Here is a 26423-nt window from a genome sequence, read left to right as displayed (position 1 = left end):
TCTTTATTTAACCCCTTTCCCAATTTTTACTGTGATGTGGAGATGCCGGCATTGAAATGGGGTGAGCATAGTAAGAAGTCTTACAACACCTGGTTAAAGTCCAACAGGTTTGTTTCGAATCACTAGCGTTCAGAGCACTGCTCCTTCATTCACTTGACTGGAAACTAATGTTATCAATCGGGCTGACTTCCGGTAGTAGACCTGGTAAATACAAACTCCACAGTTTGCAGGAAACCCCAGACTTGCAAGTTTCCTATCGAAAACAAATTAGCTTCAATTTTCCCAATAATTAATTGGAGGACATTTCTGCTCCAAAAAACAATGAGGGGGTGCCAGAATTTCCCATCCAAAATTCTCAAGCCTTCTTTTCAAAACCCTCCTTGGTTTTGCCCCTTATTTTCTCCGCAGTCTCCTTCAGCCCCACAACACTCCAAGATATGCAAACTCCTCTAATTCTGGCCTCTTTGGTTTCCCCTTAACAAACCCCATTCCGAGCTACCCATTCCATCCCTCTCTTTGGCAACTGCCTACGGTTGAGGCAGTCTGTTTCTAACCTTGCTATCATATTTGAGCCCAAGATAAGCTTCTAACCACATATTCATGCCACATATTCATGCCACCATAGTGGGCCGGATCTCGAATAACGATGAGTCCGAATACAGGAGGGAGATAGAGAACCTAGTGGAGTGGTGTAGCGACAACAATCTCTCCCTCAATGCCAGCAAAACTAAAGAGCTGGCAATTGACTTCAGGAAGCAAAGTACTGTACACACCCCTGTCAGCATCAACGGGACTGAGGTGGAGATGGTTAGCAGTTTCAAATTCCTAGGGGTGCACATCTCCAAAAATCTGTCCTGGTCCACCCACGTCGACGCTACCACCAAGAAAGCACAACAGCGCCTATACTTCCTCAGGAAACTAAGGAAATTTGGCATGTCCACATTGACTCTTACCAACTTTTACAGATGCACCATAGAAAGCATCCTTTCAGGCTGCATCACAGCCTGGTATGGCAACTGCTCGGCCCAGGACCGCAAGAAACTTCAGAGAGTCGTGAACAATGCCCAGTCCATCACACGAACCTGCCTCCCATCCATTGACTCCATCTACACCTCCCGCTGCCTGGGGAAAGCGGGCAGTATAATCGAAGATCCCTCCCACCCGGCTTACTCACTCTTCCAACTTCTTCCATCGGGCAGGAGATACAGAAGTCTGAGAACACGCACGAACAGACTCAAAAACAGCTTCTTCCCCACTGTCACCAGACTCCTAAATGACCCTCTTATGGACTGACTTCATTAACACTACACCCTGTATGCTTCATCCGATGCCAGTGCCCATCTCTGGCCCTGCCTCAGTTCATTTGCTTGCTGCTGAAACCCTCATCCAGGCCTTTTGTAACCTCTAGACTTGACTATTCCAAAGTTAACTGGCTGGATTTCCACATACTACCTTCTGTAAACTTGAGGCCATTCAAAACTTTGCTTCCTGTGTACTTATTCACAACATCCTGTTGACCCATCACCCTGTACTCCCTGATCTATATTTTCTCCTAGGCCAGCAATTCCTCCATTTTAAAGTTCTCAACCTTCTTTTCAAATCACTCCATGGGCTTATCCCTCCTCATTTCCGTAATCACGACCCACAATTCTCAGATATTGGTGATCCTCTAATTCCAACCTCTTGTGCGTATCAGATTTCAATCAGTCCGCTGATGGCCATACCTTCAGCTGCCAAGACCCTAATCTCAGAAATTCTCCCCTCAATGTTCCGCCTCATTATTTCTCTTTCCTCCTTTAAAATCTTATCTGTTTAACCAAATTCTGCCTTAAAATCTCCTTTTATGGTTCAGTGTCAACATTTGCTTTATTAGACTCCTGTGAAGCAACTTGGGACATTATATTAAAGCTCTGTAAAAATATATATTGTTGTATATATTGTAATCAACCCCTGTTAATATCCAGGCCAAAGACTCTTAAATGCCCTCTGAATAGCCCAGCAAACTGCTACTATGTCAAAAAGGAATGAAACCAGACGGACCACCCAGCATCGACCGAGGCACCAGAAACACAGTGGCACACCCAGCCATGTCGGCTCTGCAAAGTCCTGCTTACCAACATCTGGAGGCTTGTGCTAAAATTGGGAGAGCTATCCCACAGACGAGTCAAGTAACAGCCTGATATTGACCCTTAGGTGTGATTCTATGATTAGGACTATATTCCCGACACCAACATCAACATCGTTCCCACCAATCGAAGAGACCCACCAAAGATGGTGGCACAGTGGTATAGAGTAGGAAGTGAGTTGCCCTGGGAGTTCTTAACATTGACACCGGATCGGACTTCCGGGTGCGGCTATGCAGAGCTAGGTCGCATATTCGGCAGCTCACGCTTGGAACGGACTTTTGGGCTCTTTTACAGGGCATCCACGGCATTTGTTTGACATTTCCCAGTGTGGGAAGAAGACTGCAGCATTCCCCTGACGGTGTCCCCCAGGAATGTTGTCTCTTTTGGCTGCCAGACCCGGCAGAAACAGTGAAGGATTTGGCTTGATCTGCAGCATAGACAGAGGCCTCTTCCAGCATGCAGGCGGGGGAAGGGCAAGCTTAAAGCTGCAATCTGACTTGACTCTATCAAAGGTGAATTCTAGCAGCAGAGGGAACAACTGTGAAAGGATCTACCAAGGCCCTTGAAGAGGCGGGGACGAGGTTTCTGGTGGCGGCCATGGAGGAGTAGGTCACGCATTCGGCAGCTCCCGTCTGGAACCGATCTCAGACCTTTTTCAGGAGTTTCCATAGACTTTTTGGGGCAGACTGGTGAAGCAAACACTGCCAACTTCTATGAAACGGACCAGAAGTGTAACGGCCAAAGGAGCGGCACTGGAGCAACAGGAGAAGCGAGGGAAAGAAAACAAAATGGCGGTGGCTAGGGACAAAGGGGAGCTGCAGGAGTTCATCAAGCGCTGCTTCGAGGAGCAGCGCGAGGAGATGCGCAAAGAGATGTTGGCGCCTATGCTTTCGGCAATTGAAGGACTTGGGATCACGCAGAAGGCCCACGAAGCTAAGATCCAGGAGGTACAGAAAAGAGTCAGTCAGAACGAGGATGAGCTCGTGGGCCTGGTGGCGAGAGTGGAGCAGAACGAGGCGCTACACAAGAGGTGGGTGGGAAGACTCGAAGACCTGGAGGACAGGTCGAGGAGAAAGAATCTGCGAATCCTGGGTCTCCCTGAGGGAGTGGAGGGGGCTGATGCCGGGGCATACGCGAGCACGATGCTCGAGACGATGATGGGCACGAAGGCCCCTTCGAGGCCGCTGGAGTTGGACGGGGTGCTGGCGAAGAAGCCCCAGGCAAATGAGCCGCAAAGGGCGATGGTGGTGAGGTTCCACCGGTTCACGGACAGAGAGTGGGTCCTGAGATGGGCCAAGAAGGAGCGGAGCAGTAAGTGGGACAATGCAGAGATCCGAATATACCCGGACTGGAGCACGGAGGTTGCAAACCGGAGAGCGGGTTTCAACCGGGCCAAAGCGGCGTTGTACCGGAAAGAAGTGAAATTCGGAATGCTGCAGCCAGCGCGACTGTGGGTCACATACAAGGGCCAACACTATTACTTTGAAACGCCTGAGGAGGCGTGGACCTTTGTACAAGCCGAAAAGTTGGACTCTAACTGAGGGTTTGTAAGGGTGGGGGGGATGTTTTGGGGTTTGATGTGTGATGGTTGTTGTATATTGGGGGTCAATTACGCGCAGGAAATGTTACATGGGCTGGGGGAGAAAGACAAGGCCGCGACAGGAGCTGCGCCAGAGGGGGCGGTGCGGGCTTTGGAAAGCACGGGGTTTTTTCCCGCGTGCGGGAAGAAAGGCGGAAGGGGAACGAAGGAATGCATATGGATTGGGAGACTCCCACGCGGGGAGGTCAATGGTACGGCGGGAGAAGCCGGGGTCAGCAGGCGTCAGCTGACTTACGGGAGTGACATGGGGGGAGCAAAAAAGCTAGACAGGGGTCTAGCGGGGAGAGGGGGAAAAAGGGTTGCTGCTGCACTGGCCGAAAGGGAATGGGACACAGAAGAGGTGGTCGGGACGGAGGTCCCCCCTCTGGGGGACTGGAGGGTGAGGAAGGCGTGGACACGGGACTGGCCCAGAAAAGGAGATGGCTAGTCGGTGGGGTGTGGTGAGAGCCCCTCCAATCCGGCTGATAACGTGGAATGTGAGGGGCCTGAATGGGCCGGTGAAGAGGGCTCGAGTGTTCGCGCACGTAAAGGGACTGAAGGCGGACGTGGCCATGCTCCAAGAGACACATCTGAAGGTGGCGGACCAGGTCAGGTTAAGAAAGGGATGGGTAGGACAGGTATTCCACTCGGGACTGGACGCGAAGAATAGAGGGGTGGCAATATTGGTGGAAAAGCGGGTGTCATTTGAGGACAAGACTATTGTAGCGGACAATGGAAGGCGATATCTAATGGTGAGCGGTAGGCTGCAAGGGACGTGGGTGGTGTTGGTAAACGTATACGCCCCGAACTCGGATGATGCAGGATTCGTGAAGCGCATGTTGGGGCGCATTCCGGACCTGGAGATAGGAGGCCTGATAATGGGAGGGGACTTCAATACAGTGTTGGATCCAGCACTGGACCGCTCCAAATCAAGGACTGGAAAGAGGCCGGCGGCGGCCAAGGTACTTAGGGGGTTTATGGATCAGATGGGGGGAGTGGACCCATGGCGGTTTGCAAGGCAGCAGGCCAGGGAATTTTCTTTCTTCTCCCATGTACACAAAGCCTACTCCCGGATAGATTTCTTTGTTCTGGGTGGGGCGCTCATCCCGAGGGTGGAGGGGACGGAGTATTCGGCTATAGCCGTTTCGGACCATGCCCCGCACTGGGTGGAACTGGAGCTGGGAGAGGAGAGGGACCAACGCCCGTTGTGGCGGCTGGATGTGGGACTGCTGGTGGACGAGGTGGTGTGTGGGAAGGTGAGGGGGTGTATCGAAAGGTACTTGGAGGCCAACGACAACGGGGAGGTGCGGGTGTGGGGGTGGTATGGGAGGCGTTGAAGGCGGTGATCAGGGGAGAGCTAATTTCCATTAGGGCTCATAGGGAGAAGACAGAGGGTATGGAAAGGGAAAGGTTAGTGGGGGAGATTTTGAGAGTGGACAGGAGATACGCAGAGGCCCCGGAGGAAAGATTACTTGGGGAAAGACGACGGCTCCAGGCGGAGTTTGACCTGTTGACCACAGGGAAGGCGGAGGCACAGTGGAGGAAAGTGCAGGGGGCGACCTACGAGTATGGGGAAAAGGCTAGTCGGATGCTGGCACGCCAGCTCCGTAAGAGGATGGCAGCGAGGGAAATAGGGGGAGTCAAAGATGGAAGGGGAGCCACGGTTCGGAGTGCGACGAAAATAAACGAGGTATTCAAGGCCTTTTATGAAGAGCTGTACAGATCCCAGCCCCCAGCGGGGGAAGAGGGGATGAGACGATTCCTAGATCAGCTGAGATTCCCGAGGGTGGAGGAGCAAGAGGTGGCTGGTTTGGGGGCACCAATTGGGTTGGAGGAGCTGAGCAAGGGTTTGGGGAGCATGCAGGCGGGGAAGGCCCCGGGACCGGATGAATTCCCGGTGGGGTTCTACAGGAAGTACACAGACCTGTTGGCCCCGCTACTGGTGAGGACCTTTAATGAGGCAAGAGAGGAGGGGACCCTGCCCCCGACAATGTCGGAAGCAACAATTTCTTTGATCCAAAAGCGGGACAAGGACCCACTGCAATGTGGATCGTACAGGCCGATCTCGCTCCTCAATGTGGATACAAAGTTGCTGGCAAAAGTGCTGGCCACGAGGATCGAGGACTGTGTCCCGGGGGTAATCCACGAGGACCAGACGGGATTTGTAAAGGGCAGGCAACTAAACACCAATGTGCGGCGGCTCTTAAACGTGATAATGATGCCATCGGTGGAGGGAGAGGCGGAGATAGTGGCAGCTATGGACGCGGAGAAGGCCTTTGACCGAGTAGAGTGGGAGTACCTCTGGGAGGTGCTGCGTAGGTTTGGGTTCAGGGTAGGTTTATCAGTTGGGTTAAGCTCCTTTACCGAGCCCCGATGGCGAGTGTAGTGACGAACCGGCGGAGGTCGGAGTACTTTCGACTGTACCGAGGAACGAGGCAGGGGTGCCCCCCGTCCCCCCTGTTGTTCGCATTGGCGATCGAACCATTGGCCATGTCATTGAGGGAGTCTAATAAATGGAGGGGGGTGGTCCGAGGGGGAGAAGAGCATCGGGTGTCGCTATATGCGGATGACCTGTTGCTGTACGTGGCGGATCCAATGGAGGGGATGGTGGAGGTCATGCTGACTCGAAGGGAGTTTGGGGAGTTTTCGGGCTATAAGCTCAATGTAGGGAAGAGTGAGCTCTTTGCATTACAGGCGGGGGACCAAGAAAGAGGGATAGGGGACCTACCGCTGAGGAGGGCGGAGGGGAGCTTTTGGTATCTGGGGATCCAGATAGCCAGGAGTTGGGGGACCCTACATAAACTGAATCTGACGAGGTTGGTGGAGCAAATGGAGGAGGATTTCAAAAGATGGGACATGTTACCGCTCTCGCTGGCGGGTAGAGTGCAGTCGGTCAAAATGGTGGTCCTTCCGAGGTTTCTGTTTGTGTTTCAGTGCCTTCCCATCGTGATCACTAAGGCCTTTTTTAAGAGAGTAGGCAGGAGAATTATGGGGTTTGTGTGGGCGAATAAGACCCCGAGAGTAAGGAGAGGGTTCCTGGAACGCAGTAGGGACCGAGGAGGGTTGGCGCTGCCAAACCTGGGGAGCTACTACTGGGCAGCAAATGTGGCGATGATCCGCAAGTGGGTTATGGAGGGAGAGAGGGCGGCATGGAAGAGGATGGAGATGGCGTCCTGTAAAGGAACGAGCCTGGGGGCGTTGGTGACGGCACCGCTGCCGCTCTCGCCGACAAAGTATACCACGAGCCCGGTGGTGGCGGCAACGCTAAGGATCTGGGGCCAGTGGAGGCGGCACCGGGGTGCAATGGGAGCATCGGTGTGGTCCCCGATCAGGGGTAACCACCGGTTTGTCCCGGGGAAGATGGACGGGGGGTTCCAGAGCTGGCATCGGGTAGGGATTGGAAGAATGGGGGACCTGTTCATCGACGGGACGTTTGCGAGCCTAGGGGCACTGGAGGAGAAGTTCGAGTTACCCCCGGGAAATGCCTTTAGATATATGCAGGTGAGGGCTTTTGTGAGGCGACAGGTGAGGGAATTCCCGTTGCTCCCGGCACAAGAAGTTCAAGATAGGGTGATCTCGGGTGTATGGGTCGGGGAGGGCAAGGTGTCGGAAATACACCAGGAGTTGAAAGAAGAGGGGGAAGCGCTGGTAGAAGAGTTGAAGGGTAAATGGGAGGAGGAGCTGGGGGAGGAGATCGAGGAAGGTCTGTGGGCTGATGCCCTAGGTAGGGTTAATTCCTCCTCCTCATGTGCCAGGCTCAGCCTGATACAATTTAAGGTGGTCCACAGAGCGCACTTGACGGGGGCGAGGTCGAGTCGGTTCTTTGGGGTAGAGGACAGATGTGGAAGGTGCTCAGGGAGCCCGGCGAACCATGTCCATATGTTTTGGTCATGCCCGGCACTGGAGGGGTTCTGGAGAGGAGTGGCAGAAGCAATATCTCAGGTGGTGAAAGTCCGGGTCAAGCCAAGCTGGGGGCTAGCAATATTTGGAGTAGTGGACGAACCGGGAGTGCAGGAGGCGAAAGAGGCCGGCATTCTAGCCTTTGCGTCCCTAGTAGCCCGGCGAAGGATCTTGCCAATGTGGAAGGAGGCGAAGCCCCCCAGCCTGGAGGCCTGGATAAATGATATGGCTGGGTTCATAAAGTTGGAGAGGATTAAGTTCGCCTTGAGAGGGTCTGCGCAGGGGTTCTACAGGCGGTGGCAACCGTTCCTAGACTATCTCGCGGAGCATTAGAGGAAGGTCGGTCAGCAGCAGCAGCAACCTTGGGGGGGCGGGGGGGTGGAGGGGACGTCCTGGGACGGGGGGGGGGGGGGCTGCCTGGGAGGGTGGATGAGCAAGAGATAACATGAAGGGTCGGGGAAACTGGCACGTACGGATGAGGGCCAGTGTACAAAGCTGTGTAAATATATCATTTTGCCACGTATATATCTTGCTCTGCGCGATTTCTCGGGTTTTTTTTTGTTACGGGGGGGGGGGGGTTATTGTTTGTAAGGGAGAAAAATTGTGTTAAAAAACTTTAATAAATATATATTTTTTAAAAACATTGACACCGGATCCCATGACGTCGCGTGGCATTAGGTAAATAACAGGCAAGGAAACCATCTGCTGATTACCACCAACAGCACATCCCCCTCCTCAGCAGATGAGTCTGTACTCCTCCACGTTGAACACTACTTGGACAAAGTACCAAGAGTGGCAAGAGCACTGAATGTACTCAGGAAAGGGGACTTCAATATCCATCACCAAGATTAGCTCAGTAGCACAACTACTGACTGAGCTGGTCAAGTACTAAAGGACTTAGCTGCTAGGCTGTGTCTGCAGCATGTGGAGAGGAAAAAACCTATTTGACCTAGTCCTCACCAATTTATCTGTTACAGATACATCTGTCCATGAGAGTATCGGTAAGAGTAACCACCACACAGTCCTTGTGGAAACAATTTCACATCTTCGCATGGAGGATAACTTCCATCATGTTTTGTAGCACTACCACTGTGCTAAATGGGACAGATTTAGAACAGATCAAGCAACTCAGAAGTAGGCATCCATGAGGCACTGTGTGCCATCAGCATCAAAATTGTATTCACCTCACAATTAGTAACCTAAAAGCCCCGCATGCTCCCACTCTACCATTATTACCAAGCCAGGGTATCAACCCTGGTTCAATGAAATGCAGAAGAGCACACCAGGAGCAGCACCTGGCATACCTAAAATAAAAATGAGTGTCAACCTAATAAAACTACAACACAGGACTACTTCCATGCAAACACTGGAGATAGCATGCAATGGACAGAGCAAAGCGATCCCATAACCAACGGATCAGATCTAAGCTCTGCAGTCCTGCCACACTGAGTCATGAATGATGGTGGGCAATTAAATAAATAACTGGAGGAAACGACTCCACAAATAGCCCCATCCTCAATGATGGGGATGTCCAGCACATCAATGGAAATGAAAAACCTGCAACCATCTTCAGCCAGAAGTGCCAAGTAAATGGTCTATTTCTGTCTCCTCCAGAGGTCCCCAGCATCACAGATGCTAATCCTTAGCCAATTCTATTCACTCCATGTGACATCTAGAAACAGCTGACGGCACTGTATATTACAACAGCTATGGGCCCTGACAACATTCCAGCAATAGTACTGAAAAATTGTGCTCCAAAGTAACCATGCCCCTAGCCAAGCTGTTACACTTACTACAGCTGCAACACTGGCATTCACCTGGCAATGTAAAACAATTCCCAGGCATGCGCTATCCACAAAAAGCAGGACAAATCCAACCAGGCCAATTACTGCCCCAGCAGTCTGTTCTCAATCACCACCAAAGTGATGGAAAGGACCGAAGACAGTGCCATCAAGCAACACTTACTTAGTAATAACATACTCACTGACATTCAGTTTTGGTTCCATCAGGGCCACTCAGCTCCTGACCTCATTACAGCTTTGGTCCAAATATGAGCTGAAGTCAAAAGATGAGTTGAGAATTGACTGTCTTTGAAATCAGGGCAGCACTTGACCATGTGGCATGAAGGAGCCCTAGCAAAACTTAAAATCAATGGGAATGGGGGAAAAAACTCTCCTCTGGTTGGAGTGTTATCTAGTACAAAGGGAAATGGTTGTCTTAGTTAGAGGTCAATCATCTCAGTCCCACGATATCGTTGCAGGAGTTGTCCATGACCCAACCATCTTCAGTTGCTTCATCGTTGAATCCCCCTCTACATAAATCCTGAGCTTACCAATCACTGCGATTACAGGAGCAGATAAGAGGCAGGGAATAACAAGAAGGAAGTGACAAATATATTTGTAAAGTATTTTTTCTTTCAGGGCATTAGACTACGTGGATATCACTTTCAGTGAGCTGAGGCTTCCTTCAACCTTCCCTAAAATTCCACATTTCCACATCAATCTAAAATAATACAGAAAATTTCTCTCATGGACAGCTGTAAAACATTTGATATCATATTTTATTGCAGGATGAAAAATCACAGTGGTAACATAGCATGCAATTTGTGTCTGAAGCACTTCAAATAAAAATAACTATAGTAAATTTATTCATCATTCCGTAAATTACAAGTAAAGAACAGCATGAGCAAAACAATTTCATAAGATAAATATTCAAAATATTTAACAGTTCTCTATTCTCATTCTTATTTCATACAGAAACCTTTCAAATCTTTCAGAAATATTTCAAGTATGTTTAAAATAAATCTAAAGTGCAGTCTAATATTTCAATACAAAAGATATCAAGGTACATTAAAAACTTACGCAAGCAGTAAACAGCTTGTTGTTGGACGTAAATGGCTCTCTAAAGACTTTTAAAATCAGGTTCAATTCCCGTAGATATTGCCTTTCCTCTGCAATTTCAGCCTTCACCAGGTCATAGTAATGCTGTTCACCTGTGGTATTTGGTCCATCATCTCCTAAACACGACAGCCCAATATCATCCTGATCAAACATGTCCATAAGGACCTGAAAAGAAAATCAAGCCCAACACGAGTTATACGCTGACTTTAAGAAAAAAGGTTGTGTTTTATCTAAAAAATTTCAAAAATACATGTGAAGAATTAAGCTCCTAAAGTATATATATCTGCACCAGAGGAATGTCACAATAATCTTTAACTAACCAGGAGACTTAGATTAATATGTTCAGGAACTATATAAACACAGCCGCTATATAAGACTGAAAGATAGTAAACATAAAGCTGATATTCAAAGCCATGAATCCAGAAATTGTAGTTAAGAAAGCGTAACATTAGCTGTGATGAATTGTGGTGAAAATGCAGTCAATATTCATCTGCAGTTGGATTTAGAACTTATATCTGCAGATTTTCATCTGCAGTTGGATTAGCCCAGCCTGTTAAACTAATTCTTTGAGAAACTTAGCACTGAAAGTTAACCTATAGATATAATACACTCAGATATTCAGAAAACATCTGATAAAACTCCACAGGTGAGGCTTTTTAAAGAAGGTCACGGTATAATTAAATGTAATGACTAGTTAACAAATGAAAACAGACTTGGGGCAGGGAACAACAAGGAGGGAGGGGAGAAGCAGCTGACCATAATAAAAGCACTGGGTTTTGAGAGGTGTAACTGAATTTGTATTTTGCTTTTATTTTCAGCAGTAAAACATCATGAATGTGGAAAAATCAATAAAGTTTCAATGTCACCTTAAAAAAAAGGGTAGCATATTTATAAAAGAAGTTTGGTGAGTCTTGATTACAATACAATAGGATACAAAGAAAGCAACAGCAATGTATTTGATTTTAGACGGTAGACAGAAACATTAATAGGAGCAATGACCAAAGTAGCATCAATAATATTGAGACAGACGTGAAATAAATTGGAGGCTGGAGTTGAGAAAACTAAATTCACCAGACAACAAACTCTTTTGTGCATCATGTCAGGAATGCAAGAGGTTCTGCAAGAACCATTCATCCTCAATAATTCTATTATTATAATCCAGTGAGTAACTATGCCATAAAGATCACAATGTACCATGTTCAATCTCCAGCCTGTGCTGCATTGGAGAACATCAACATCAACTAAGGTGACAACAGGAACATTACACTTTTCCTCAGAGTGCCACAGAGACAGGGAAGGAAACTATCAGCTAAGGTTTACAATCTTATCCAAAGTTGCAAGTGTGCATGTATCAACACTGACAATTGATTTGGGATAGAACAATGAAGGAAAAGGGGATGAAGGAAGCTAAGAACAGGACAGGTAAATATGACTGAAGACTATTTGACCATATTTAAAAAAAAATTTTTTAGAGTACCCAATTCATTTTTTCCAATTCAGGGGTAATTTAGCGTGGCCAATCCACCTAGCTTGCACATCTTTGGGTTGTGGGGGCGAAACCCACGCAAACACGGGGAGAATGTGCAAACTCCACACAGACAGTGACCCAGAGCCGGAATCGAACCTGGGACCTCGCGCCATGAGACAGCAGTGCTAACCACTTGACCATATTGATGATAAATGATAACACGGGCTGGTTGGATTGAATGACATCTCTATGAATGTCAGGTAACAAAAGATAGTAAAGCAGCTTTACTCTTTAATCAGCCATGTATTAAATATCAAAAGGGTTCCTACGGTTACTCAAGCAAAATAGGATAATTAATCCTCAACAAAATACCTAATCTACAAGCTCATCATTAGGCTTTATGTACTATTATTATTAGTACATGGTCATTCTTCTCCCCCCAAAATATTATGAAGAGTGATAAAGTCCCATTGAGATAAAACTCACTTAGAATAGAATAGCATCCCTACAGTGCCATTGAGTCTGCACCAACCCTTCAAAAGAGAACTCTACCCATGTCAACTCCCCGTCCACTCCCTGTTACTATCCCTGTAACCCCATAACCTAACCTGTACATCCCTGGATACAAAGGGGCAATTTTATCATGGCAATCCACCTAACCTGCACTGGACTGTGAGAGGAAACCGGAGCACCCGGAGGAAACCCATGCAGACACGGAGAGAATGTACAAACTCCACACAGACAGTGACCCAAGATCGGATTGAACCCGGGTCTTTGGTGCTGTGTAGCAGCAGTGCTAACCACTGTGCCATTGTGCCACCCCAAGAATCACGAACCGCAGACTGAACATTGATTTGACTCGGTTACACCAATTCTTAGTGGTCGTTACACTGCAAAATGTATTAATTTCATATATTGTCAAAACACTGCACTTAATGTTCACCTTCCTGGTCTTTTAAATCTTCCTTGTTCATTTTTCAGAAAGTGCTTAGTAAATAGCCCTTAGCATAAGTTAATGTTTTTTTCAAGCCATTATAAGCTATTCCAAACTAATTTTGTTTCCTTCTGTTTGTTTTTCTTCAAGATTTTATTGAAATAATAAGATGCACCATAGATAACACTAGTTTTGATAAAATTACGTTTGTACTCATATAGAAAAATATCCCAAGATGCTTCACGGAAGTGTAAGAAGACAAAAATCAATGCTAAGTCAGAGGAATTATTAAGAATGACGAGAAGTGACTTCCGGTGACGGCGGGCGGGAGGCGGATGTGCAATGGAGAGCCCCCGCTCGGGAACGGCAATTTCGGGGCTTTAAGCCCGGTCCCAGGGTCCGCAGAGGCGGCAGAAGAAGGGAGAAGGCACGGAGGAGGCACTGAGAAGACACAGGAGGGTAAAAAACCCCAAAGAAAAATGTCGAGGGGGAGCAAAAAAACGGCCGAAAAAAGACCAGCTGGAGGTCCGTCGGGGAGTGGAAAGGTCAACGCGGGGTCACCAGGAAAAATGGAGGCTGGAGCACCAGGGAAGGCCGCACTGCTTACGGCTGAAGAAATAACCAAGGTGATGGCTGCGTAATTTGAAAAGCAGTTGGCGCAGATTGCGAAATGCATGGAGACGGTGAGGAAGGAGATGAGGGAGGTCTTGAGTGTGCTGGTGGAGGAGGCAGTTTCCCCGGTGAGGACGGAGGTGGCGAGCGCAGTGGCGGAGGTGCGAGAGCAAGGGGAGGCGCTGAAGGAAGTGAAGGAGACGTTATTGCAGCATGGTGATCAATTTGCCTCGATGGGGAAGGAGATGCGGAAGGTGATGGATACTAACAAGGATCTGCGAGGAAAAATGGAAGATCTGGAAAATTGATTCAGGCGACAGAACTTGAGGATTGTGGGGCTGCCCGAAGGAGTTGAAGGACCGAAGCCGACTGAGTATTTTGCCGCGATGCTGGCAAAACTACTGGGGGAGGGGGAGGACCCCTCCCGATATGAACTGGATCGGGCTCATCGGTCGTGGAGGCCTGTACCAAAGGCGAGTGAGCCGCCAAGGGCAGTGACTCTGTGCTTCCGTAGGTACAGGGTGAAGGAGAAGGTCCTGAGCTGGGCCAAGCAGAAGCGGGTGGTGCAGTGGGCTGGAGCTGGTATACGTGTATACCAGGACTTTACGGTGGAGTTGGCAAGGAGGCGGGCTGCCTTCAACCAGGTGAAGAGGGCACTGTACATTAGCAAGGTGCGGCATTGTATATCCAGCGAAGCTGAGGGTGACTTACAAGCTCAGGGACTTTTATTTTGGAACGGCGGAAGCAGCGGAGGAGTTTGCGAAAGCGGAAGGACTGTGGCAGAACTGACAAATTGAGGAATGGCCATGTGCCGATGTAACCTCATGACTGTATTTTCTTCTTTTTTGTATCACTGCGCGCGGGTGTAGAGATTAAAGGAGCCAAGGTGGTATATATTTGGACAAGGGAAGGGACGGGACTTTCACTCAAAATGAGAGTTCTTTGGGGTGTAGGTGGATAGGACCGGTTTGTGTGCTAAAAGGGGATCTTTGGGCTTTCCTGGGGCCGGGCAAGTGGGAAAGGGACCCGGGTGGGGGCCTCCACGCTGGCCGGCCGGCTAGTGAACGGGAGTGAGGTGGGGGGAGGGGCTGCTGCCATTGGAGCCTGGCAGAACAGGGTCCGAGTGGTCTAGCCGGGGTGGAAAGTTGGGGGGGGAAGGAACCGAGGGTAGGGGGAGGAGTTTTACAAGAGGCAGTGGACGGGAGGAGCTGGAGACCTGGGGTGGGGGGTGGGGGGGGTGGGAGCTGTGTAAGATTAAAGGTGACTACGGGTAATCCCTGATTTATTTTTGTCATTTGTTTATGTAAACATGCGGGTTGAGGTTTGGGGGTTGGTGGGTAGATGGGATCGTTGTTGTTATTATGGGGACTGACATATCTTGCTGATTATTGTTTATTGTTGATGGATGTAAATGTGGGAGAAAATGTGAAAATGGAGAATTTTTAAAAAAAAATTTTTTTAAAGAATGACGAGAAGTGACCTGCAGGTTAGTAAAGACAGTAACCAGCGCCCGCACTGGAGGTTAGATGTGGGACTTTTGGTTGACGAAGGGGTGTGCGAGCAGCTGAGGAAATGTATTCAGAACTACCTGCAGATCAACGACACGGGGAAAATTTCAGCAGCGGTGGTCTGGGAAGCACTGAAGGCGGTGGTCAGAGGGGAGCTGTTCTCGATACAGGCCCATAGGGAAAAGGTGGACAGGGCAGAGACGGACCGACTGGTAAAGGAGATACTACAGATCGATAGGAGGTATGCGGAGACACCAGAGGCAGGGTTTTTAAGGGAACGGCGGAGGCTACAGGCGGAGTTCGGCTTGTTAACCACAGGGAGGGCGGTGGAGCAGCTGAGAAATGCGAGGGGGGGGCGATCTATGAGCATGGAGAGAAGGTCAGCAGAATGCTTGCACAGCAGCTTAGAAATAGGGAGGCAGCAAGGGAGATAGGGAAAGTAAATGACAGAGATGGGAACCTGGTTGGAGATTCAGCAGGGGTGAATAAGGCGTTTAGGGATTTCTACATTAGGCTGTTCAGGTCGGAACACCCTACGGGGCTGGAGGGGATGAGGCACGACTTGGAGGGGCTGAATTTCCAAAAGGTGGACGGGGAGCTGGTAAAAGGGCTGGGGGCCCCGATCGGGTTGGAAGAGATAGTGGAGGGTCTGAAGGCCATGCAGTCGGGTAAAGCCCCGGGGCCGGACGTGTACCCAGTGGAGTTTTATAAAACGTTCTCTGGGATATTGGGGCTGGTGTTGATGAGGGTGTTCAATGAGGCAAGGGAAAGAGGGGTGCTGCCCCCGACGATGTCATAGGCCACGTTTTCGCTGATTCTGAAGCGGGACAAGAACCCGGAGCTTTGTGGGTCCTACAGGCCGATATCCATGTTGAATGTGGATGCCAAATGCTGGCCAAAATTTTGTCCACCAGGATTGAGGATTGTGATCCGGACGTTATTGGGGAGGACCAGACAGGGTTTGTTAAGGGTAGGTAGTTGGTGGCCAATGTAAGAACATTGTTTAACGTGATCGTGGTGCCCCCGGAAGGTAGGGAGTTGGAGGTAGTGATCGCAATGGATGCAGAAAAGGCTTTTGATCGGGTAGAATGGGATTAACTGTGGGAGGTACTGGGACGGTTTGGATTTGGGTGGGGCTTTATTGACTGGGTCAGGTTGCTGTATCAGGCTCCTGTGGCAAGCGTAAGGACGAATAGGGCCAACATTGGGCTATTTTAGACTGCACCGGGGGACGAGACAGGGGTGCCCCCTCTCCCCACTGTTGTTCGCGCTAGCTATAGAGCCGTTGGCAATTGCTCTGAGAGCCTCAAGGGGCTGGGCCGGATGGGGTGTGGAGCACAGAGTCTCGCTCTATGCAGACGACCTGCTTCTATGTATCGGACCCAATAGAGGGGATGGAAGAAATCATGAGGGTTCTAGGGGAATTTGGCCGGTTTTCGGGGTATAAGATAAATATGGGGAAAAGTGAGATGTTTGCGGTCCAGGCGAGGGGACAGGAAAGGTGATTGGGTATGCTGCTGTTTAGATTAGTAGGGGGAAGCTTTAGGTACCTAGGCATCCAAGTGGCGCGGGAATGGGACCGGTTGCATAAATTAAATCTGGCCCGATGAGTAGACCAAATGAAGGACGATTTTCGGAGATGGGACGCGCTTCCGTTGTCACTGGCTGGGAGGGTGCAGACAGTGAAGATGACGGTCCTCCCGAGATTCCTGTTTGTATTTCAGTGTCTCCCCATCTTTATTCCGCGGTCCTTTTTTAAACAGGTCAACAAAGTGATCACTGGCTTCGTTTGATCGGGCAAGACCCCGTAAGTAAGGAAGGTAATGCTTGAGCGGAGTCGGGGAGAGCGCGGGTTGGCGCTGCCAAATTTGAGTAACTATTACTGGGCGGCGAATATAGCCACATTCAGGAAGTGGGTGGCGGGGGAGGGGTCGGCATAGGAGTGTATGGAGGCGGCTTCATGCAAGGGCACCAGTCTGGGGGCGTTGGTAACTGCGCCTCTGCCGTTCCCAACGGCATGGTACTCCACCAGCCCCGTGGTGGTGGCGGCCCTGAGAGTCTGGAGGCAATGGAGGAGACATGTGGGAGCATCAGTCTGATCCCCAATCTGTAATAATCACCGATTTGTCCCAGGAAGTATGGATGGGGGATTCCGGATATGGCGGAGAGCAGGGATTGAGAGGATGGGGGACATGTTTATAGAGGGGAACTTTCCGAGTATGAGGGCGCTGGAGGAGAAGTTTGGGTTGGCGAGAGGAAACAAATTCAGGTATCGGCAGGCGCGCGACTTCCTACGTAAACAGGTGTCAACCTTCCCGCTCCTACCACTAAGGGTTTTCAGGACAGGGTAGTTTCCAGAGGGTGGGTAGGAGAAGGGAGCGTCTCGGACATTTACAAGGAACTTATGGGGTCAGAGGAAACGCAGACCGAGGAGCTGAAGCGCAAGTGGGAGGAGGAGCTGGGAGGAGAGATAGAGGATGGTCTATGGGCGGACGCGTAGAGTAGAGTCAACGCGTCCGCAACATGTGCCAGGCTCAGCCTGATACAATTCAAGGTCGTTCATCGGGCTCACATGACAGTGGCCCGGATGAGCAGATTCTTTGGGGTGGAAGACAGGTATGCAAAATGTGCGGGAGGACCAGCGAACCATGTGAAATGAAATGAAATGAAAATTGCTTATTGTCACAAGTGGGCTTCAAATGAAGTTACTGTGAAAAGCCCCTAGTCGCCACATTCCGGCGCCTGTTCGGGGAGGCTGGTACAGGAATTGAACCGTGCTGCTGGCCTACCTTGGATTGTTTTCAAAGCCAGCTCTTTAGCCCTGTGCTAAACAGCCTCTGTTCATGTCCACATGTTCTGGACATGTCCAAAGCTTAGAGGATTTTGCAGATGTCATGTCCACGGTGTTAAAAACAAGGGTGGCACTGAGTCCAGAGGTGGCGATTTTCTGGGTGTCGGAAGACCTGGGAATCCAGGAGGAGAAAGAGGCGGACGTTCTAGCCTTTGCTTCCCTGGTAGCCCGGAGACGGATACTATTAGCTTGGAGGGACTCAAAGCCCCGAAGTCAGAGACCTGGTTATCAGACATGGCTAGCTTTCTCGGTTTGGAGAAAATCAAGTTCGCCTTGAGAGGGTCACTGTTAGGGTTCGCCCGGAGGTGGCAACCGTTCGTCGACTTTTTCGCGGAAAATTAATCGTCAGCAGAAGGGGGGGTTTTAGTTTAGCTTAGAGTAGGGGGTTAATAAAAGTGGGACCTGAAAGGAAGGCTTTTGCACTATGTTTATAGTTTCATGTACATTGTTTATTTTGTTGTTGTTACAATACCAAAAATACCTCAATAAAATGTTTATTAAAAAAAAATGATTAGAAGTTTTGTTAGTGATGACCTTTTAAGGAGGATCTCAAAATAGTGAAATGCAGAAGAATTTCAGAGGTAACTCTAGAGCGTGGAGATTAGGCTTGTGAAAGCACACCTGCCATTGGTGGGGCGAAAAGATTAGGGATGCACAAGGGACGATATTGAAGGAATGGTGAATTCTTACAGGACTGGAAAACGTTACCGAGATAGTAATGGAAAAGTCTGTAAGTTGGGGGACCCGGAAATTATAAATCAGTGAGCGCAGGATTGAAGGGTGAGCAGGACAAGGTGCAGCAGAGGATATGGTTAGTGGAGAAGGTGCAGCAGAGGATATGGTTAGTGGAGTTTTGTTTGAGCTCAAGCTTACAAAGGGTGAAAGATGGAAGGATGGTCAGGGGTGCAAGGCTAAAATGTTTTTAAAATGTCTGTACATGCTAATGGCTGATCTTCAGATTGCAGTTAGTTTCTAAAATGTAACCCGAATCCTGATGGTTTAGCATTTTATCGTATTTAATTTCCAGTTCTATTTAATCCTTCAATTTTCCTTCCCATTTTTTTTTCCTTACTCCTTCGACCTCTCCTTCCCCACCCCTGCAAAAATAACTTTTTTAATATTGGAAGACATTTTGCAGCTGCCAATCAGGTGCCTTGGTGGGAAGCTACTCTTTACAAAAAATCTGGGCTAAGAATGGTTTTTCAACTATCGAATGGTCATCATATTGACAACCCCAGTCTTGTCCCAAGATAATATCAACACATGCACCTTCCAGCAAGGACTGATCAATTGTAATCAAGAACAGGAAAATTGCTGACTTTCTATTATTCATAAGTCAGATTCACAGCTACAAAGTTCTCTGTTCAAGTCTATTATAATGAAATGTTTATGGATCCAGAAACAGTTGCATCATCATATTAAATTAACTTTGGCAGTGATCTGGTCAGTCTTTCTCTAAAGAAACAAGTGATGGGCAACCTGGGCTAGTGAGTGGGCCGCATGAGTGGCCCTCCATCACAGTGGGCTGCAAGATTGAAATCAGGTTTGTTCACTAACCATGACCCATGAATAAGATTAAATACATTTAATATATGCCAAATATTTCATAATGAGTTATAGAAAATGCTTAATCATTTATATATTAATAGAACTATCAACTTCAAATGGTAAAACCAAAGAAATCTTTACACTTTGGACGTCTCTCACAGTCAATGTTTTTAAAAATATTTTTATTTTGTTTTTAACATTTCAAAACAATGCCAAACAACAAGAACAGAACTCCCCCCCCCCCCCCCTCTACCAACCAACACCCTCCACAACACCTTACACTACAACCCCTCCTCCAATGCCTCCGCCAGCTCCTCCTCCCACTTGGCCTTAACCCCCTCCAGCAACGCCATATCCTCCTCCAAAATCTTCCCATAAATCAGAGATGACCCCCCTACCCTTCCTACCCCATGACTGACAACACTCCCTCCAACAATGAGGAGGGAGGTGTCCCTGGAAACATCAGGAAAACTTTCCTTGCAAAGTCCCGCACCTGTATAAAGGCTTTCCCCGCGGAATCCCAAATTTCTCCGTCAACTCCTCCAAACTCGCAAACTGCCCTTCCAAAAATAAGTCCTTAATTTCCATCACCGAAACCAAGCATCCAGTCTTGCCAGCTCAAAAACATGATTTTTTCGAACTGGTAATAGCCATGACCCCACCCCTAACTTAAAATACTGCTGACATTGCCTCCATATCTTCAACGTGGCTACCCAAATATTTCCCTGGGACAAACGGGAGCGGCGCCGTTACCAGCACCCGCAACTCCGACCCCCTACAAGAGCCTGCCTCCGTCCTCACCCACATCGCCTCCGGTTCCCTACCCCAGTCCCGCACTTCTCGACATTCACCACCCAATAGGAATACATCAGATCCAGAGCCAAACCTCCAGACTGTCGCTCTCTCTGAAGCACCGTCTTCCGAATCCTCGGCACCGTACTCTCCCATACAACGACAAAATCAACCGCTCCACCCCCATAAAAAAACACAAGATATTCATCTTTACCATCTGCACCAGGCCTGTCAATGATAGGGGGAGGCTGTCCCACCTCAACAAATCTGCTTTGACCCTACCACCAGGCTCATAAAATTCAATTTAGGGAGCCGGACCCAGTCCCAAGCTACCTGCACCCCAAGGTACCTGAAGTGAGTAGTAGCCACAAGAAACGTCAATCCCCCCAAGCCAGCTCTCGCCCCTGGGGAGGAAACCAAAAAGCACTCTCTCTTCTCCAAATTCAATTTGTATTGTGAAAAAGCCCCAAATCGCCTAAGGAGCAGCATTGTATCCCCCACCATGAGACCCAGGTTAGAAATATACAACAAAAGGTCGCCAGCATACAGGGACAACCTATGCTGTCCCCCCCCCCCACTATTCCCCTCTACTTATCCGAGTACCTCAGCGCAATGGCCAAGGGCTCTATCACCAGCATGAATAAAAGGGGGTCATGGGACATCCCTGTCTTGTTCCCCTACGCAGCTGAAAATATCGCGAGTTCACCTCATTTGTAGGAAGTCTCGCCTTTAGTTCCTTATATAACAATTTGACACATGCCACAAACTTAGGCTCAATTCCAAACCGCTCCAACACCGCAAACAAATAACTTGATTAAACACCTTATCCGCATCCAGCACTGCCACCACATCCAGCTCCCCCCTTCTGATCGGGAGAGCACCACGTTTAACAAGCGCCGCACATTCGAGGACAACTGCCTAACTTTTACAAACCTCGTCTCATCCTCCCTAATCACCGACAGACGGCATTCCTCCAACCTAAGTGCCAACAATTTGGGAAGAGTTTTGGCATCCACATTAACATGGTTATTGGCCGATACGATCCACACTCCACTGGCGCCTTATCCTTTTTTGACAACAGCAAAATAGATGCCTGTCTCATCATCTTCGACACGCCCCCTTAGCCACCACATCCTCAAACAGCTCCACTAACAGCGGCGCCAACCTATCCAAAAACATCTTATAGAATGCCACCAAGAGCCCATCGGGTCCCAGTGCTTTACCAGTTTGCATCTTTCCAATCGCGTACGAACATCCTCAATCCCAACTGGCTCCTACAACCTGCCCTCTCCTACTTGGATACTCCTGCCCTTCCAAGAACTCTCTCACATCGGACTCATCCCCCAGAGGCTCCGACCTATGCAACTGCTTATAAAACTCCTCAAATGCCCTGTTCACCAGCTCTGGCGCCACCACCAGCTCCCTCGCCCCATCCTGGACCTGAACAATCTCTCGTGAGGCCGCCTGCCTGCGGAGCTGTCCTGGCAGCAAGTAACTGGCCTTTGTCCTGTACAACACACCTTTGCCCACCTCAACTGGCGTACCACGTATCCAAGGATTGGGGGTCTCTCAACCCCCTCCCCCTCCTATCAGGCATGACCATGGCACCCAGTTCGCACCATGAGTGGGACCAAGCCCCACCCCTAGTCACGTTCAGCCAGCTATAGTTTCCCCCCCCCCCCCCACTTAAGAAGAAACCCCCAACTACTTCCTCTCAAAACCATTCCTCTCTGAATACTCCCCATCCCCTCACCATTCCCACCTCCCAGACAATGGAAACCTGTCCCCACCATCTCGCTCCCATTCACCAGCCAACTTAAGTTTGCTAGCAAGGTGGCCCCAGCCAGCGTCGCCTCCCCCCCATATACTTAGTACAAAAACCAACAGAAAACACTGCCTACACCCAACCCTTCTAAACCATAAACAAAGGGGGAAAACCCCCAAAACATTATCCCACCATCCCTAAACCACCCTCTCCCAACCACAACATAAGAAAACAAAGTCCAAACTCAGTTCAGTCCCAATCCTTCAGCCCTCACGAACGCCTCCGCTTCCTCCACCGGCTCAAAGTAATAGTCCTTGGAGTTAAGCGTAACTCTCAACTTTGCCGGGTAGAGCACCCCAAACCACGTTCAGCCAGCTATTACTTTTATAAAACGCAGCCTTCACCCTGTTAAAGGCCACCCACTGTCTTGGCAGCTCCACCATGATGTCCTGGCGTGTAGAATCATAGAATTTACAGTGCACAAGAAAGTCAATCGGCCCATAGAGTCTGCACCGGCCCTCAAGCCCACCCCTCCACCCTATCCCCGTAAACCCAGTAACCCAACCTAACTTTTTGGACACTAAGGGGCAATTTAGCATGGCCAATCCAACTAACCTGCACATCTTTGGGCTGTGGGAGGAAACTGGAGCACCTGGATGAAACCCACGCAGACACATGGAGAAAGTGCAAACTCCACACAGACAGTCACCCGAGGCCGGAATTGAACAATGTCCCTGGAGATGTGAGGCAGCAGTGCTAACCACTGTGCCACCCCTATGTACGAATACTACTGCCTTCCCACCTCACCTCCCAATTCTGCTTGGCCGATCTCAAGACCTTCTCCGTCAGATAGCTGTGAAGACAGACTATCACAGCTCTCGGTGGATCATTCGCCTTTGGCTTCGGCCAGAGCGACCGATGAGCCCTATCCAGCTCAAAGAGGAAGATGGTGATTTGAGAGAGGTGGATACTCAGCGAGACCTTGGTGTCTTCATGGATCAGTTGCTGAAAGTAAACGCAGATACAGCATGCAGTAAAGAAGGCAAATGGTATATTGGCCTTCATAGCAAGAGGATTTGAGTATAGGAACAGAGATGTTTTACTGCAATTGTGCAGGGCATTGGTAAGACCACACCTGGAGTATTGTGTGCAGTTTTCGTGTCCTTATATGAGGAAGGATGTTCTTGATATGGAAGCAGTGCAGCAAATGTTTACCAGGCTGATTCCTGGGATGGCAGGACTTTCATATGAGGAGAGACTAAGTCTGTTAGGATTATATTCATTGGCGTTTAGAAGAGTGAGAGGGGACCTCATAGAAACTTATAAAATTCTAACAGGATTAGACAAGGTAGATTGAGAAAGAATGTTCTCAAAGGTGGGAGAGTCCAGAACACAGGGTCATAGTTTGAGGATAAGGGGTAAACTTTATAGGACTGAGGTGAGGAGAAATTTCTTCATCCAGAGAGTGGTGAATCAGTGGAATTCGCTACCACAGAAAGTAGTTGTGTCCAAAACGTTGTGTAATTTCAAGACAGAATTAGATATCGCTCTTAGGGCTAAGGGTTCTGCCGCCGTGACCTGTTCTTCAGGTCGTCTTTGGCTCTCAACCCTCTATTACTTTCCTCCACCTTCCGCAGCTCCTCTCCTATCGAGGCGAGCTGCTCGCTGTGCCCCGACAATGCTTCCTTCATCCCCTTGCACACCTCTCCATGCTCCCGCACCGCTGTTGATGTATTTCCAAGAGTCTCCTTTATCGGGGCCAACGTATCGTTCAACTGTTTGAGCGTTCCCATCATCTCCTTCCCATGCCGCTCAAAATGCTTAGCAAATTGCTGCTCAAACTCCATTGGCATCACCTCGGCCAGAGTGTCTACTGGAGTGGGTGGAACCCCATTGGCGAGCTTGCCCCCACCACCTTTCCTCCCACAGAACTCCGCACCAAACTCGAGCTTTCAGGTGGACTAGCACTCGATCCTTTTCGGGCCGTCTTCTTCCATTGGGTTTTCTACATCCTCTAATTACCACAACTTTACTGGAGACCGTTCATATAAAACTTCCCCTCACAACTGGGTGAAATGGGCCAAAAAATTAAAGCTCTAATTAGTGGGAGCCACCCAACATGCAACCTCCACCTATATGTTGCCACCAGAAGTCTCTCCCACAGTCAATATCAGCATGTACATCACTGCACTTGCCAATGCTTTAAGTGCGTATCATTTCAGTCATACCAGAATTTTAAAAAACTATGTTGATGGAAATCAGCGTAATGTGGCAACCCTGCACATGGGCAACGGTCAACAAAATGCCCCATAGGCCACACTCAGAACCCAGATGATCCCCAAGTGCCCCGGGCCGCAGATTACCACTGCTCTGAAGTGTTAACGGCATCAGCTACGGCTCCAGCTTTGATCTTATATCTTCTTTTGCTTCTGATTCACAAGAATTCATTGCAGATCCTTCTTTACCTACACATATCCTTATAACTTTACTTAGAACCCAAGAACCTATGTCACTGGATAAGTGGTTATTATAGACCGCTGAAGTTTAACCTAAATAGAGTTCTATTGAATTTTCCAAGCACGGTACTTTCCTTCTTGAAAGAAATCTGTTCCGCAAGAAACTTCAGAGAGTCGTGAACACCGCCCAGTCCATCACACGAACCTGCCTCCCATCCATTGACTCCATCTACACCACCCGCTGCCTGGGGAAAGCGGGCAGTATAATCAAAGATCCCTCCCACCCGGCTTACTCACTCATCCAACCTCTTCCATCGGGCAGGAGATACAGAAGTCTGAGAACACGCACGAACAGACTCAAAAACAGCTTCTTCCCCACTGTCACCAAACTCCTAAATGACCCTCTTATGGACTGACTTCATTAACACTACACCCTGTATGCTTCATCCGATGCCAGTGCTTATGTAGTTACATTGTATATGTTGTGTTGCCCTATTATGTATTTTCTTTTATTCCCTTTTCTTCTCATGTACTTAATGATCTGTTGAGCTGCTCGCAGAAAAATACTTTTCACTGTACCTCGGTACACATGACAATAAACAAATCCAATCCAATCCTTTTACTTTCTTTCTAATTTAATTTATGGAAAACCTTCAATTTCTATAGTACTGTATGCTACAGCTGCCAAGTGTCTGCGTTAGTATGTCACCTCCATGAACCATTGAGGCAACACTGTACAGGATTTTTATAGAATTGATCTATATCTAAAGGCTCATCATGTATTTAAAGCTGCAAATTAGCTTTTGGAAAAGTTTTTCCATGAATTATATCAATTAAAAGAAATGCTCCATGTTTGAATGATTAAAGATGATTATTATTTTTAAGTATGCTTTCTATACTACTTGTATATTTATGGCTCCTAGCTTGATGTTGCTTTCAGTTAAACTAAATGCATTATCCATGTTAACACTATCCAATGGGTTTAATTCTTAATTTTTCATATAGTCAGAAATTATAAAACATTTTAAAATACTCCAACAAAAATTGCAAAGTATCCATAAAATTGGTTATTAGAAAAGCCAATCACCATACAAATCTAGTCTTATGGCTGCAACCAGAAACTCAAACTGGAAACTACATCCAAATCACAGGTTTATACCTGCCAAAGTGTGTCCAGGTTGTGCTTAGCAACACAGCAAGATTCCACAAACAGAAATTACTGAACAAAACCAAAATAATAACGAAGAAAACAAAACTTCTAAGACAGCAATGTCTAAGTGCTTGTGCATTATAAGTGCCAATCTTGATAAGAAAAATACTTTCTTCTTTATCAAAGTATTTAATCTTTGAACAATCTTTTATTAAATGTATTGAAAATGCAATGAAGTTTGAGCACTTTAAACATGAGAAAAGAAATGGCACAAGTTTCTATGATTCAAAGATAGCGCAATAGTAAAACATTGAATTAAAATGAGGATAATGGACAAAACTACCCTCCGTGGCAATTATTTATTTGCAGTGATGAGAGTTTTTTATGTTCTACAGAGCTCTACTTGGGTTATTTTCATCTACAGCATTGGGATAGCAAATCTGTGCTCACCTTATCTGCACACATGGACACTTTAATGTCCTGTTGCGAAATTTCATAGTGTCGAATATTGCCCACATAGTTTCCAGCCAGCTTTAGAATGTCAGCTGAAATGTACTCCAGCACAGCCACGATATAAAGGGAAACCTGATAATCTGCTTTGTAACCTAGCACATCCTGGAAAAAAAAATGTTACAGAACATTTAAACAGAGCAATCAATTATAATGGAAATCAAATGGAGATAATCAGAACTGTTTTTATTTTTAACTGTCAAAGATCAGGGAGAGGTTGGGCAGGGGTGGGGAAATTGTAGCTGAGAAATTGATTAAAACGTAGCTTGTATTTGGATCGCTAAAATTTAAGAAAATAAACAAGAGACAAACAAAAAGGAACTG

General features: G+C 48.1%; 1 protein-coding gene across 1 annotated transcript in view; it reads right to left on the bottom strand.

Moving 5' to 3' along the window:
- sos2 (son of sevenless homolog 2 (Drosophila)) overlaps nucleotides 1-26423 on the bottom strand; it is a 234022-nt gene that overhangs the window by 144442 nt on the left and 63157 nt on the right. The window contains exons 4-5 of the mRNA XM_072489811.1: nucleotides 26040-26204; nucleotides 10467-10670 (exon numbers count right to left, since the gene is read on the bottom strand). Of these exons, the coding sequence (XP_072345912.1) occupies nucleotides 10467-10670; nucleotides 26040-26204 (369 nt within the window). The remainder of the gene's footprint in view (nucleotides 1-10466; nucleotides 10671-26039; nucleotides 26205-26423) is intronic.

Source organism: Scyliorhinus torazame, chromosome 2, assembly GCF_047496885.1.
Source record: "Scyliorhinus torazame isolate Kashiwa2021f chromosome 2, sScyTor2.1, whole genome shotgun sequence".
NCBI lineage: Eukaryota > Metazoa > Chordata > Chondrichthyes > Carcharhiniformes > Scyliorhinidae > Scyliorhinus > Scyliorhinus torazame.
This window is presented reverse-complemented; position numbering and strand designations above follow the sequence as displayed.